Source organism: Nicotiana tabacum, unplaced genomic scaffold (genome assembly GCF_000715075.1).
Source record: "Nicotiana tabacum cultivar K326 unplaced genomic scaffold, ASM71507v2 Un00029, whole genome shotgun sequence".
In the NCBI taxonomy this organism is placed as follows: Eukaryota; Viridiplantae; Streptophyta; class Magnoliopsida; order Solanales; family Solanaceae; genus Nicotiana; species Nicotiana tabacum.
The window spans coordinates 464,803-481,313 of NW_027438267.1; the positions used below are offsets into that span (position 1 = coordinate 464,803).

The 16,511-nt window shown below is 38.1% G+C and overlaps 1 protein-coding gene across 2 annotated transcripts in view; it reads left to right on the plus strand.

Moving 5' to 3' along the window:
- LOC142178902 (anaphase-promoting complex subunit 1-like) overlaps window positions 1–11,487 on the plus strand; it is a 29,574-nt gene extending 18,087 nt beyond the window's left edge. For both annotated transcript variants that reach the window (XM_075248711.1, XM_075248712.1), the window contains exons 12-26: window positions 239–577; window positions 999–1,082; window positions 3,205–3,297; window positions 3,409–3,468; window positions 6,569–6,667; window positions 6,813–6,953; window positions 7,925–8,005; window positions 8,874–8,945; window positions 9,479–9,550; window positions 10,064–10,157; window positions 10,228–10,310; window positions 10,743–10,799; window positions 10,921–10,998; window positions 11,090–11,211; window positions 11,295–11,487. In XM_075248711.1, coding sequence (XP_075104812.1) covers window positions 239–577; window positions 999–1,082; window positions 3,205–3,297; window positions 3,409–3,468; window positions 6,569–6,667; window positions 6,813–6,953; window positions 7,925–8,005; window positions 8,874–8,945; window positions 9,479–9,550; window positions 10,064–10,157; window positions 10,228–10,310; window positions 10,743–10,799; window positions 10,921–10,998; window positions 11,090–11,211; window positions 11,295–11,472 — 1,653 coding nt within the window. In that variant the 3' untranslated portion in view covers window positions 11,473–11,487. The remainder of the gene's footprint in view (window positions 1–238; window positions 578–998; window positions 1,083–3,204; window positions 3,298–3,408; window positions 3,469–6,568; window positions 6,668–6,812; window positions 6,954–7,924; window positions 8,006–8,873; window positions 8,946–9,478; window positions 9,551–10,063; window positions 10,158–10,227; window positions 10,311–10,742; window positions 10,800–10,920; window positions 10,999–11,089; window positions 11,212–11,294) is intronic.
- The last annotated feature ends 5,024 nt before the right edge of the window (window positions 11,488–16,511 follow it).

Below are 16,511 nucleotides of genomic sequence, written 5' to 3' on the forward strand. Positions count from 1 at the left end.
TAAGGAAGTGCAAAATTTGGTTATTCTTGATCTATTTATTTGCTTGAACATACAAATAGGCCAACCGGAGATGTTGCATAATGAGATCTTTTACCCTAAATGGACGTACAATCTTCTCCTTTTAATTGCATCAGTTCACATTACAAAATTATACTCAGATGTTTCCATGCACTCAAGATTTTCTTTTTTGGTTGACTTGCTTTTTATTAACAAAAGGGGTGATTTTGTTCTTATGCAGGCATTGGATAAATGTCGTGAATCTCCTCCAATGGATTGGCCTGCTGCTGCTTATGTTCTTCTTGGCCGGGAGGATTTGGCTTTCTCACGCTTAGCATATTCAAGAAAATCTGTGGAGCTTGAGCCCCACATTAATGTAAATATGACATGTATGTCCACTCCTTACATGTTGAACCTGCATCCGGTGACAATTCCTTCCTCAATATCTGACACAATAGAGTCAGATGATAACAAGCTAGAGGATGTAGATTCTGTTGAGGGATCTGTGGCTGATGGTATGGAGCATATTTTCAACTCTGGCATCCAGTTGCGTTATGGTCGTGATCTGCGGTTGAATGAGGTCGGTTTATTAATATTGCGCATCACTGAAATAGATGTTAGCAGGCACTGTTTTCCACTAAAATACAACCTTGCCACACTTATAGGAGCTATTCACGAATTAACTGATGAGAGAGTGATACTTACCCTCAACTGGGTGGCCATCCAATAACTCTTCTCTAAAGAGTCAATCCACATTCATTTCTTCAGGGAAACCTAACTGTCGTGTCATAAATACTGACTTCATGTCATTTTTATTTATGATGTGAAAACCACAGTGTTTACTTGATGATGTCAATAGACCATTAACTTAGTTTCTCTGGCATACCTGATTTATTCATTTGCTAATTTCATCACAAAGTTCCATGCATGGTCGAGTGCTGTACTTGTGTAATTTGTTTATTCTTCTTCACTATCATTAAAAAGTGATTTTGCTTTCATAGGTTAGACGTCTTCTATGCTCTGCTAGGCCTGTCGTTATTCAAACACCTGTTAATCCAACTGCGTCAGATCAGGACCTCCAACAGGTATACTGTTTCAATAATTTGGTAATGTTCTTTTTAGTTGGAACTTCATGACCCCTGTAACTAGCACTGACTATTTTTTGGACTTTGTTAGCTCTCTGATCTTAGTATAGCTTTTTTTTTTTTTTTTTTTTTTTTGTATTAATAGAGCTGACAGTCATCTCTCTTTGTAACCTTTTGTTTCTTTATGCATCTTCGTGATGCCTTTTTATTGATAACACCTTTATCAATTTTTTTGGGTAATGTGCTACATGTACTATAAATAAGGCTACCTGTTTTCCCAGTGCTACTAATAGGGTAATGACAACAGTTCTTTTTTCCTGAGTGAATAACCCCCCCCACCCCCCCCACCCCCCCCCCCAGAAAAAAAAGCTAAACTATCTCACCTTTGTCAGTTTCCTATTTAAACTATCCGGTGTTCCCAAAGCCTCCTAAACTATATTCCTCTTTTCTTAAAATTCCCCGTTATTATCTGGCAAAATGCGTGAGATAAGTTGCAAAAAGGCATGTGATGGATGAATAGCCATCAAAATGGCTCCACATGGCCGTGCATAACGGCTAATTAAGCTTATCCTTTTTTAAATATTATATCTATTTTTTCTCTTGATTTCCTTTATATTCTAGGTTTTCTTCATTTTTACACCTTTCTTCATTTTTCACCCTTCTTTTTCATTTCTCCATTTGGTTTCCCTCTGAATTTTTTTCCCTCTCTTGTTTCTTCTGAACTATTTATTCTCTTTCTTGTTTTAGCCTTCTTTCATTTCTTACCCATATTGTTGAAAGAACACCCATTTATATCTTCTTATTAAACACAATAGAGAATGGAGTTGCTGCCCGTTTGGTTTCTTCTTTGTGGAATCTTTTTTTGTGTAATCTTGTTCGTGTAATATAAGATGATTTCCCAGAAATGCAACTCTATATGCTTTCTTCTGATTTTTTTTTTTTGCTGCAAAGTGAATGTAAACAAATGGTTATTTAAGTGGAATCTAGCATAAAGCGCAACCACAACTAAAGCTAGAAATAACACATTGCATTGCATCCTACTTGGCCAAAATGCCCAGAATTAAACCCTAGCTTAGGTGAATATTGTTGGGGGGGGGGGGGGGTGCGGACACCAGATAGTTTAGATAGGAAACTAACAAAAAGTGATAGTTTAGAGAGGTTTTATGGTGTTAAATAGCCATAAGAACATGTACTAGCCGCACCTCTAATAATTCAACGAGGAGGTTTTGATTAAAAGAGGAATATAGTTGAGGAGGTTTTGGGGACTCTAATTAGTTTAGGTAGGAAACTAACAACAATGTGATAGTTTAGGTTTTTTTTAGGGGTATTCACTCTTTTTTACCTATAAATTGTCACCATGTGCTTCTTTTTCTCTTCTGCTGGTTGTTTTTAACTACTGTTGAGTGTTGACCTCTTGACCTTGCAATTTATATGTCCATGGACCGTCCTTATGTTACTATCTACCAACAAGTTACTATTGCCTATTAAATTACCGATCTAATAACCTACATATGTTTTCTTTGTAAACATCTTGAGCCGAGGGTCTATTGGAAACATCCTCTCTACCTTCACAAGATAGGGATAAGGTCTATGTACACACTATTCTCTCTAGACCCCACTATGTGGGATTGCAATTGGTATGTTGTTTGTTTTCTTTGTAAACAGAATTTACCTATTAGGGTACATAGAGTTGGTAGGTGTTGGCAAGCTAGCTAACTGACTGGCAAGTAGATGTATTGGCTCAGATTATAACTTTTTTTCCCTGTGCTCAATACTTGAATAAAAGGGAAGAAAACGGAATACTGTTCCTTTTCCTTTCTTTTCCTATTTCCCTCATGCCAGAGATAGTTCCAGTCTCTGTCCACATATTTCATTAACTTTTAAAATCTATAAAAGGCTGATCGAGTGATCTGGCTTATTTCTTATATTGTAGCACTCAGACCTATCTAGTGCATTCTCTTTTTGGGATAATGGTGTTGACTCATGTCCAACATGGTATGTCGAGTCGGGCTGTACATTGTTATTGTGACATATGACCATGTGCATCACTTTATCCTTTACATCTCACATACACCTGCGAGTGTCTGTCTGTCACATAGATTCTCTTATTTCTTTTCTTTAGGCTCAGTTATGGCAGCTTGCTCAAAGGACTACTGCCCTTCCCTTTGGCCGTGGTGCATTTACACTTGCTACAACCTGCACTCTCTTGACGGAGGTACCATTCTTTACTTTCTTCTACAATTGGAATAGTTTAGCATAGTCTTTGATCGACAATATAGCAGCTGGACCTTGTGGTGTTTTAAGGAAGTTGTTTTAACATCTGCAGGCGCTCACGGTTCCCAAGCTTGTCTTGGCAGGTCGGTTGCCAGCACAGCAAAATGCAACGGTATGTCTGGTCAAATTCCAGTGAACATCTATTTCTTTCTATGTATGTATTTCTTTAAAGTAGCTGTTCAGTCTTGAGATAATTGAGTGGAGTCAGGTTGATTCCTTTTACTTACTGAACGTAGATGGACACATAACATCGATGAATTAATTTTATCCTTGAAGTGTGTTCTTTTGCATGATGTTTAGTAGATTTATGCCAACTAATGTGGTACATTTTCCTTTGGCATTGCCCACATTTCAGCATTATTATATTGGTTGATTTTCTTTAGGCATTTGTGACCAGTATCCTAACCACCTAATAGGGGTGTCAATGGTTCGGTTCGGCTGGTTATTTCATAAAATTTGTACCATATCAATTTTTCGGTTATTCTATTATGTATAACCAAAATTAGACTTTTTGAAACCGTCCCAATCATGTCGGTTTCACTTCGGTACCAGTACGGTTCAGTAAATTTTCGGTATTTTTCGTAAATGTCATGTAAAATTCACCAGTAGATGTAGAATTCAATAGCATACGTTCTTTTATAGGACTTAGCAAAACTTTCTACACATTTTTACTAATTTTTTTTGATAAGGTAAATTGTATTAATCAAAAGGGAGAAAAAACTCCCGTATACAAGAAATATACCAAAAAGTAGGGAATTTACATCAAAACATGATTCTCTACAAAAAAACGCCCAATCTTCTATACAACTAGGGGCTATATGAGTGCACCAAAAAGCGATCAAAGATAAAAGACTATTCTTAAGATGTGAAAAAGAAGACTCAATCCCCTCAAAAGCTCTCCTATTTCTCTCCCCTCAAACTATCCACATGAGAGCTAATGGGGCGAACTTCCACGCCTTTTGCTTTCTTTTTCTACGGAAACCGGCCTAGCTATATAACATTTCCTTTACAGTGCTTGACATCACCCATTGGACACCAAAAAGATTCAGGATTGCCCTCCACAAACCCGAGGACACAGGGCAATGCAACAAAAGATGATCAACTTCTTCCTATGAGCTTTTACACATGTAGCACCAGCTAACAAGTGTAATTCCTCTCTTTCGCAGATTTTCAGCAGTCAAGATCACTCCCCTCGCTGCTAGCCATGAAGCACACCTTCGTGGGCGCCTTAGGAATCCAGATCGAGAAGTATGGGAAAATGGCCTCCTCTCTCATCAACATACTCTGGTAAAAGGACTTTACAGTGAACAAACCATCACCACGCAACCACCATCTCCAAGAATTACAAGATGGCTGGGGCCTGTCTTGCCCATATAGCAGTGCCAACAAATCTTGGAGCTTTGCAATCTCCCAATCTTGCATTTTCCTTCTAAATGAGAGGTCCCGTACTACCCCCCCTTCATGCTCCTTGCGAATCTGTTGGACCATCAATTCCTTCTGGTTTGAAACTCTGAAGACGTGGGGGAAAGAGACCCTCAAAGTATCCTCTCCACATCACCTGTGATTCCAAAAGCTGATTCTCCTCCCATCTCCCACCCAGTAAGTGATGTTGCTATTGAAGGCTTCCCAATTCTTCATGATGCTCCTCCACATGCCACACCCGAAAGGTGCTGTGATTGCCTTGGTCCTCCAACCCCCCCTGTGGAATCGTACTTTTCTACTATGACCTCTCTCCATAAAGCATGCTCTTCTACCCCGAATCTCCACAGCTACTTCCCCAACCAAGCTCTGTCGAATACTCTAATATCTTTTACTCCAAGTCCACCCCACTTCTTTGCGGAAGTGACTGTCTGCCAATTCACTAGATGAAACTTTCTAGTTCCATTCGTTGCATCCCAAAGAAAATTCCTTTGAAGCCGCTCCAGTTTATCTGTGATGCTCACAGGAGCTTGCAACAGGGACAAGTAATAGGTGGGCATACTCGATAAAGTGCTTTTAATAAGCACTTCCTTACCGTCTTTTGACAAGTACCGTTTCTGCCAGCCTGCTAATCTTTTTTCAGCCCTTTCGATCACTGGATTCCAAACCGTAGTATCCTTATGCGAAGCACCCAATGGGAGACCCAGGTAAGTAGTGGGAAGAGAGCCCACCTTACATCTGAGAACATGAGACAAAGCATCAATGCCAGCAACCTCATCCACCGGGAAAATCACACACTTGCCGAGGTTAATTTTGAGTCCTACTGCGGGACCTGCTTCAGGTAGGTCAACTGATCCATATCGGCATCACAAAAAAACAGGGTGTCATCCACAAAAAGCAAATAAGAGACTCTTCGGGCACTGAGCACCTCGATCGGAGCTGAGAATCCTCTGAAGAAGCCTCCACTCGTCGCACGATCCATCATTTTACTCAGAGCATCCATCACTAGAATGGATAGCATGGGGATATGGGGTCACCTTGCTTGAGACCCCTGGAGCTGCCAAAGAAACCAGTCTGTTTAAATGGTGATGAATTAAAAAAACATGAAAGATGACTAGAGTATAGACCCATCAGTTATTCAACAGCAACGTAAAAGAAACCAAGTAAAAGCAAAGAAAATATAAATCACATGAGTGGAAAGATATTAACCAAACTGAGACTCAAGAATAAAGTCTATATTAAATATTCAAAAAGATAAATCTAAATTATATGAAAGGAAACAAATTCAATACATTGTAGTTTGCTACTCATAATCGCTAGAATACTTTGTGTCTTGCTAATAAAGATACTTGGAATAACTTAGTTTAAGTATAAGTAGCATAATAAGTTTTAGGAATTAGTATTTTGTTTAATTACTTGTTGGCTTGTAACATTTTTCATAATTCCAAGGCCCAATAGAAAATTTAATGCTTTATTCGTTTCAAACTTACTATATAAATATTCCACTGGTAAAATTTATTCGGTACGGTTCGGTAGTTTTTCGGTTTATTTTTATAAAATAAAAAACCTACCCTAATTATCTGTACGGTTATAGATTTATATAAAAACGTATGGTTTCTCTAAAAGAAACCTAAAAATCGGTTCGTTGCAGTGCGGTTCGGTCGGTTTAGTTGGTTTTCAAATATCCATTGACACCCCTACCACCTATATACCCCTTAGGTCCATGTCTACCTTGCCGGAGTTATGCATTTGTGAAGGTTTTTGTGTTAATCTTGCCTCTTGTGCTTGTTTAGGTTAATTTGGATCCAAATGTTCGGAATGTTCAAGAATTCAAATCTTGGCCGGAGTTTCACAATGCAGTTGCTGCGGGACTAAGACTTGCTCCACCTCAGGTTCAGTTATGCTCCTGAAATACTTTATCCATTCTGCATGTGGTTTCCTCCCACTGTTGTTCCAGTGTCTTACGTAGATAGTTTTCTAATTGCTCAGTTGATATCGTTTCCTAATGTTCTGATGCATTGTCATGTGCTTATGCAGGGAAAAATGTCAAGAACATGGATATTGTATAACAAACCTGAAGAGCCCAATGTTGTTCATGCTGGATTATTACTTGCTTTGGGATTACATGGACATCTTCGCGTCTTAACTATAACTGATATATACCAATATTACTCTCAGGTTGTTTATTTCTTTTAGGGCCGATCTTATTTTAAGCAAGTGCTTTCCTCCTTACCTAAATTACAATATTCTTTTCATATTTCAGATTCAACGTATTTTACACATCATACTTTTATTTGTACTGCATATATCATGTAACATATGATCCTGCTCCTATTGGGGGAAAAAGGAAATGATGAATTTTGTGAAAGCTACTAAAGTAACTATTTGGTACTGTCGACTTACATTGGAGCTAGAGTGCTATGTTTCTTTCTGAAAAGGAAAAAAGGGAGTTAAAAGCTAGAATGCTATGTGATTATGCAAAGTAGAATTTTTTTGTATTACACATGAAGGTTGGGAGGGTAACTACAGCCTGTGTAGTTGAAGTTGTCATCTTGGTAGAATGAAGACTTTTAAGTGGCATCAATCCGTTTTCATGTTTGTTTGAAGTAACAATAGTCAGGTTTCAAGATCTTTTCGAGTATATTACAATTATAAGTTGGAAAGATTAGGTTCGCATATGGAGGTGGAGTTGAATGCATTATGAATCAAGTGTTGTCAAAGGCACGCTTAAAGTGTGCTTAAGCCCTGAAGCGAGATGCTAAACATGTTGAGCGCTTTACCTCGCTTAGTGAGCGCTTCTGTGTCGTCATCAAGGCTCTACGACATACTTTTCTTTGCCAACGAGCATAATCCTAAAGAGGCAATACTGAACAATTGATATTTCAGTTTATCGTAATTGTTTTCTATTTCTTTGTTTATATATATATATATTTCATGCTTATAATTAATAGGTTTGGACTACACATACATATTTATATTTTTTCCCACATTTGAGCCTTTCTTTATTAAAACACGTGCTTTATTTGCGCTTTGCGCTTAAAGCCCCAATGGACCTTAGAGCTTTTTTGCGCTTTTCGCCCTTGATAACACTGTATGAATCTATTAGACACATGCTTATTTTCTGCTCCCGGTGATGTTGTCCCTTGTAGGAACACGAAAGTACAACTGTTGGATTGATGCTTGGCCTTGCAGCATCATACAGGGGAACTATGCAGCCAGCAATCTCAAAGGTAAGGAATGATTCTTCATTTTTCCCATTTCCTATTCCATTCTTGTCATATCTTTGCTCCACCTACTGTGAATATGAAATGTTGGAACAAAGAGTTCTTATTTTCCTTGTGATCTCTGATCATCTAATTACGAGCCGTCGCTTCACGGCCTACGCATATTTTAGTTAAGTAGAGTACTTGTAAACTACACTAGTAGTGTTATTTAGGAGTCGTCAACACAGGTATGTACATATCTGATTGCTGTTTTTTTATCTTTCCTTTTGGTGGGTGGAGGAAGAGGATAAATAGAAGGTTGTAGCTGATAAAGTCTCGTGGAAGTAACCTATGCTAATGAAGTTAACAGACATACTGCATGAAGTTTTGATTGTGTCAGCAGATCTTAAAACCTTTATCAACTTTCAGCTAGCTTAGGCCATGGCCTTATTATTGCCAGGATATTCTCATCAAGCTTCCTTACACTTCATTTGTTGTTCTCAACAACATATAGCTGTCTGCTGCCAGATTGTTTTACTTTTCGAAGCTTAGGAGGATAACTCATAATAATTCGACGAGTAGAGTGCCTCTTAGTTTATCTGCAGATAGGAAGTTGCCGTATTCTTGTTGCTAAACTAGCTTAGTGTAACTTTGATTCTTTTATTTCAACGCATTTTTCAGTTAGAGCACTCCAGATCTGCCCTTGTCAGTTACTGAATGATATTTCCTACTTAACAATCAGTACTGGCATTCAAACGTCCCTTATTATTGGGTGCCTTATCTGCTTTATTAATTTTGTATCTACTTTCTAGTTGCAGTTTATCGAATTTGTCATTGGATGTGCTTTTCTCGTTTTCCTTCTAACGAATCAGGAATCTATTTGATCTCCATGCAGTCTCTCTATGTTCATATACCATCACATCATCCATCTTCCTTTCCGGAATTGGAGTTGCCAACCCTTTTGCAGGTAATGTTGCAGGATTACCTCCTAATTTTGCATGCATTGTAAATCTGTGAAAATGTTGAATTCTCAGTGGAGATTGGTCTTCTCTATGGATTTATCTTTTATTTGCAGTTCGTTTAGGTCATCATACTCTTGCTTCTGTTCTATTAAGCTTCAGTGTTCAGCCGAAGTGCTGTACTGATCCTTACCTCATTTTATCATTTTCGTCTAAAATAATTTCCTCTTTGTCCCCTAGTAGATTTTCATTCTATGTTAATATACTTGCTAGCAAATCAGAACTGAATATATGTTTCATGCTTCCATGATATCCTTACTCCAATATGTTTCTGTTCTTTTTTCCACCTATTAACTTTTAGAAGAGTTAAAGGTATGTGTTTCCTCCTACCTAATAAAAAATGGTTTGTGTTTCCTCCTCCATGCACTTGTGTTAAAGTGATGTTTTTTTTGAATTTTTATTTTGTGGTAAACAATCAACCTCTTTAATGAAGTATCTTTGACTTGAAAAATGATTGTTCGTAAGGTGTATTGCTTTTCAGGCAGCAGCTCTCCTTTCTGTTGGGCTTTTATATGAGGGATCGGCACATCCCCAAACAATGCAAATTCTTCTGGTACTTTCTTCTCTAAATCTTGGAGGTCTATACACTCCTGGAGTTTTCTTGGATCATCTGTTGGTCAAGTGTTGAACAGTCACTGTGTATTATTCGGTAGTTGGTCTCGACTCAAGATTAGTGTTCACCTTATTCGAATATATGGAAACTTGAAACTTGATTTCTTATTTCTGGTGCATGACTGAGTTTTTGCTTTTGTTGTTCCTCAATTTTAGTTAGGAGCAGAGGGCTACTGAAAGCTAACTGGAGTACTAGGACAATTGATCTTGTGTGGCATTCATTTTAAATAATTTGTTCCTCTGGAAGTTATTGTAGGGAATTGCAGAATTATTTGTTTCTACTTATAAGTTCTGGCATTAAAGTGAAAAGGAGTAGGTGATTATAGATAGTTCATAATGATCTTGCTTGTGTGCAAGAAGAGATGGCTTCTTATTGGACCAAAATGGTAATATAGCGTTAATCCAAGTTTTATGCATGTTTTCATGAATTTAACCACTGGTAGCTGGTTTGCAGGGTGAAATAGGTCGTAGAAGTGGAGGAGATAATGTACTTGAAAGGGAGGGTTATGCAGTTGCTGCAGGGTTTTCACTGGGATTGGTCGCGTTGGGTATGATTGAAAGATCACATGCATCATTATGGCTATTGTCTGTCTCTAAGTGTTTTTGGTTTAACTGAAGGTCGTGGAGAAGATGCTCTTGGTTTCGTGGATGCTTTGGTTGATCGGTTGTTCCAGTACATTGGCTGCAAGGAGCCTCAAAATGTATATGCTTGCAGAATTTGTCTCCTGTTTTATGCAATATGATTCGAAAATTTTGATTTGTGACTGTTAAATGGATCTTGGCCCTAACTCAACCCCAAAAGCTAGCTCAAGAGGTGAAGATTGACTAAGTCCATATAAGGAGACCACCCATCCCCTTCATTGTCGATGTGGGACTCAACACCCCCTCTCACGCCCAGGACTGGACATCTGGAGCGTGGACAATTATGGGGGCCCAACATCGGGAAATCGGGATGGGTCCTGCTCTGATACCATGTTAAATGGATCTTGGCCCTAACTCAACCCCAAAAGCTAGCTCAAGAAGTGAGGATTGACCAAGTCCATATAAGGAGACCACCCATCCCCTTCATTGTCGATGTGGGACTCAATGTTCTCATTTTTTTGAATATAATTCTTCAAACTGATCTTCTTCAGGAGAGGTTCCATCTTTTCGCACCATCTATTGATGAACATAATCGGAGTGCTGGACAGGTTAGGTCATCCTGTCTCTCCGCGTATATTATAGTGCTGCTAGTCTTATCTGACTTAAAGATAGGTACCGATATATGGATCTCTAAATCTATCTTCTGAAACTGTATCCTTTTTCTTGCAGATAATGGACAGCGCTGCAGTCAATGTTGATGTTACTGCACCTGGAGCCACCATTGCCCTTGCTCTTATGTTTTTGAAGGTAAATTTATACATTATATTATTTTCTAGTTTGAGATAACCTCCTAGACAACTTTCTTCTAGTGATTAGTTTTGCTCTCAATCAACTGCAGACGGAGTCAGAGTTGGTCTATTCTAGGTTGTCTGTCCCGCAGACACATTTTGATTTACACTATGTTCGACCTGATTTCATAATGCTTCGTGTCATTGCCCGGAATTTGATAATGTGGAGCAGGTAAACATGCTCCCAACACTTTTCAATCAGCAAAACATTTTTAAGTTGCTTCTCAGGTTTAACTATAGTTTAATTTTTTCTAGAGTTCATGCATCTGAAGGATGGATTCATTCTCAAATTCCAGAAGTTATTCAAAATGGTGTTAAAGACCTTGGTGATAGCATGAGTGACACAGATGAAATACATGCTGATGCATTTGTTCAGGCGTATGTTCACATAATGGTTGGAGCCTGCATTTCTCTTGGTGAGCCTAAGTTCTAAAAGATGTCTTTCTCCTGTCTGTTGAACTTTTTCTAGTTATGATGCTATGTAATACTTTCTTCCAATTAGAATGGATCTTATTTTCTCTCTTGGGAAGTGCGCTAATAAATATTCTCTTTCATCCCTCTTCTTCCGACTAGATTGTCCGGCAAGAATTCCATCCTTTTCTTCCGATTAATTGTTATAATTCTCTTCAATTCTTCTCTTCTCTTATTTCTCTCTACTGTTTATTTTCAGATTCAAATCTGTCTGTTTAGGTGGGCCCTATTCTTTCTTATCCCTGTTACCATTGTTCATCCTTCATAACAACGTTCTATTTCTTCCATTACTTTGTGTGTTGTTAGCTTTGAAGACGGTCACTGAGTAACTTAAGCCTAGTATATGGCAGCGAGAAAGGTGATTGTCCTAGAAACTAACAAAATGACATGGGGAGGAATTCTTTCTTTCTAGCTGGTAACAAGTCCTTCGAAATACTGGATGTATTTAGTTCTGGAGCTTTGCAAATATCTCAAATTGGCATCGACGGAGAATGGTAAAACCTGCAGAATGGGAGTTTAGTAGTCAATTATATTCATATTTATATACCTGAACTTTAACGTATATGGAAGATACGTCAGAGTCGTTTCTTATAAGGGGAGGAAAAAATCTATTAATATCATCCCAGAAATAGGAGAAAATCTTGGTTGGGATGATTATGCAGAAAAGATCCTTAGATTCATCGAAAAAGGGGGAATCAACAATGATCAGAGTAACAATAAGATACAAAGCAAAAGAAAGTTTGCTCGAGTTGCACATATTAAGGGATGACCCAAAGATGATGTGATAGCAATAGAAAAAGAAGGTGCTGAAGGAAATCAATTCATAATAGGCAAAAGGTCGATCAAGTCAAGGGTGGAATATCTGCATAGTTGTTTAATTGGCTATTTACCGTGACAATACAGTTCTGACTTCCGGTAGATATGAAGTCTAAGGATGGGTTCGTAGAAAGTGGCAAATTCGCGCTGGAGTCTTTGAAGGAGCTAAATGGAGGTCTTTTCTTATTTGAGTTTCCTTCAAGATTCTGAGACGAAAAGGTGATAGATGGGAAATTGGTTCTTTAAGAATTTAGAATTGAGGTTGGAGTTGTCATCTAGAAAAAATCCGACCTAATCTTGTGTGGGTCAGATTGGTGGGATTCCCTATTTGCTTGTGGTCGGAGAGTTTATTCAAGAAAATTGGAGATCGACTTGGAGGGTATCTGGAAGATGATAGATGATATAAATTCAGAACACATATAAAATGGGTAAGAATTTGTGTTCGATTCTCTAGAAATAAATTTTCGGCAAATTGGAAATTCAAAGTGGAAGATCTTACTTTCACGGTTCTGGTGTGGGTGAAATCCACAGTTTGGGTGGAGACAAGTGACATGAAAATTGAAGAGGTTTGCCAGGATTAGTGACGCAACAGTTCATCGAATAAAGAGAGACGACGGAGCAGATTCCCAGGAACATGGGCTGTTTTAGGGGGGAGGAAGGGTGTTCACCCGAACCCCCTTCGCCGAAAAATTATATTGTATATATAAGGCAAAATCTGTTTTTTACCTGTATATATTATGTTTTGAATCCCCTTGACACAACCCAAAAGCAATAGCTTAGTGGTCAAGGGGGTTCAAAACTTTTGTAAGGTCATTGGTTCTATTCCCACTAGCTACAACCTTTTTAACTTTTTCTTTTTTGAACCGCCTTTGTGATAATCCTACCTCCGCCGCTGCCCAGGAAGGTGGACTTCGAAATTAGAGACGCGTGCGGAATGTGTGCATAGCATTAATTATAAGTTGAATATTAAAGTGAACTTTAAAAGGCCTCGGGTTATAGGTAATGAAGTGGAGAGATTTGGGACGGCTGCTAATGCGTATAAAAAAGGCTCAAAAGCCAAGTGACATCAGTGTGGACAATAAAAAAAGATAATATGCCCAGTCCTTATAATTAGGTTGACCCAAGTTCTGCCCTTCATTATAATCATAGTTATGAATATCGAGATAAGAGGCTGTTGAGAAATTCCATCTTCAAAAATGTTGAGAATAAAGAATCAAAAATTTGGAGAATGGGCATTATAGAGATAAAGAAGCAGAGAAAATGGAGGAAGAGAATTTAGGTCAATCAATTAGCGAACAATCAGAGGACGACATGATTACTGAAGCTGATTATGTGGAAATTACGAGAACAGAGCTAATCGAAGTTGATGATGATGGCGAATTATAAGAATACTATGATGATTCAACGGATAATGGTAAAGAGGACCTGATATCTGAATATGAAGTAGATGCTCATGTGGCTATTTTAATGCTTTTGTGGTATGAAGAAGCTGTGCAGAAAGTAGCAAGTTTTAACACAAGGAATTAAGAGAGAGAAAATGCACCCAGACACATATATCGAGGAAGGAAAAGAACTCTTTTTCGGTAGTTTCTTAGTGCTTTTTCAGTATCTTTCTTGTTACAAATTTAATGGGGAGAACAAAATTTATTTTGCAGTTGGATTCTAAGTCATATAATTTCACAAGAGTTAAATCAAGAACTGAAGTATGGTTTGATTAGGTGGAGCGAAGTCGGAACTTGACGCGCATAACCACGTTCAACAGGAAAACTGTGGAATGGATATGCTTTGTATTACAAGAAGCTTCAAGAGACACTGAGAGGCTGATGAGAAAATGGAAGCTAAAGGAGCAGCAGTCACTTTTTTTTTCTGTGCAAGGAAAAACAATAATTTTGGCAGATTCATAAGCAGTGTAACAGTACAAGGAGTTAATAGATCTGTCATTATTATTCCAGAAATTACATTCAATGCTGGATGGAGGGATGTTGCATTTAAGATTGATAAATTCATTAAAGAAAATACTGGGCCATTTATTACAAACATTCTAGGAAAAATCAGATCCCAAAATCCATACACAGCCTTTGTCAGAGCTAGGAAATGGAAAATTAGGGTTTCAAATTAAGTCATGATCAACACAAGCAACAACAAAATTATCATAGATGGAGGAGAGGCAAATGCTGAAAGTGGGCTTCTCGGAAGATGTCTGCTAGGTCATATTAATAAAGAAGTGAAGGAAAAACCAACTTTGTATGACATCCGAAGATAGTCTGTGAGCTCTTGAAAAAGCACATTTGGAGGAACATATACGAAATGGGGTACAACCTCTTTCTTTTTGAATTCCCAACAAAATATATGGCGGAACATGTACTATAAGGAGAGTGGTGGTGGAAGTGAATAAAATTCCATATGGAATGGTGGTCCCTGGTGGCCGGATACTGCTCTAACAGTCAGCGAAAGGATAGAGAAAATCTTCAAAGTCATTGGAGATCACTGTGGAGGATGGCGGAAACAGAGGAGGAAACTTCTATGAGAAATCATCTAAAACGGGCAAGATTAAAGATTAAAGGAGATGGGAGAAAAGTTCCGAAAGAAGTGGTGATTGAAGACAAATGTTTAACCTTCATCCTATTTGTTGCGAATCGCCAATCATCGTATTTATCGGAGAAGATGAACAGAAACTTATGGAGAACCGCTGGGTAAATGAGAGCTACGAGGAGGTGGGTAGTCCTGATAGCTTTACTATAAAGAATGGGGCACACGTGGTCTCTAATAAATGCAAGCGGAAAGATAAAATTGCATAGGTTGAAAGGGAGCGTACACGTGACAAACAACCGTGAGCTAAATTCATTGAAGGAATGGAGATTGGGCTAGGTATTACAAGCAAAACTAACAATAAGGGCAGGTCCTTCGGCCCAAACTTATTTAATGAGGCCCAAGTCTTTAAACAAAACAAAGTCTACTTAAATATGGAGAACAAATTTAACCCAACAGCTTATGAATTTGGGGTCAATATGCTGAAGTCCCAGAACTAAGATGAAAAAGCTACAGAGTTATGGAAAACCACATACAAGAATAAGAACAAAAATTTTAGGATTGAAAAGAGATGATAATACATGAGGAAGCTGATGACTATGAAGATGCCATGACTAACATCGAAAGGGAAAGGGTACAATTGGAGAATTGAGTGGTCACAAGAGACATGCAAATGATTGAAACAATAGGGACACATATTGGGCCTATATAGGAAGCCGCACCGTTGCAAATACAGTCGATAGAGGGGGAGATAGAGGGTGAACTGAACGCATCCTTATGGGTACACCAAAATGTAATCAAACTCAGCAAACAATTTGAGCTGGATTTCCAAGGATGTGAAAAGGAGGCAATGGCTATGTTTATGAAAATTGACAAAAGAAGGCATGTGAAGAGAGTGAAAATTGCAAAATCATCAGTTGCTGCTATCCCAGAAAGAAGGGCTTGCAAGAATTAAAAAGCTTGGTTTTTGGTATGAAGTTCAAAGCAATGGGACCGGGAATAAGGGAAAATGAGAAATAGCTGTGGTGTATGAAGGTATTAAAAAGGGACAAGGCAGACCTAAAATCATATGGAAAGAAGTTGTCTCGAAACACCTACATGGATCAATGTAGACTTAGTTAAAGATCGAACACAATGAAAAAAAAGATTCATTTGGCAATATCTACTAGTGGGGAATAGCAAAGGTGGATCCAGAATTTTAAGCTTATGGGTTCTTATAACAATCTCAAGTTAATCTACATGATAACTGGACCAACGAACTGGGTTCCACGCTAAATATTCTTATACTTTTAATGAATTTTTTAGTGCAAATACAGGGTCTATGCAAAAGTTACTGGGTTCACGGGAACCCGTAACCTTTGCTCTAGATCCGCCCCTGGGGAATAGGATTTAGTCTTGTTAAAGAACCTCTAATAATATGTTTATTATTATTATTAATGATTACTACTTTCTTTATTTAGAAATAAATATATATATATATATATATATATATATATATATATAGGGTTTTACTGTTGTAGTAGGTTAGGTGGGGGTTTTCTGACTTTTCGTCATAAAATCAAATAATAATTCCTTCTCTTTTCCTGGTCCTTTTGTCCATGGCGAAACCATCCCTCCCCTCCTTTCTCTCTCTCGTTATCTCTTTAAGTTCAGCAA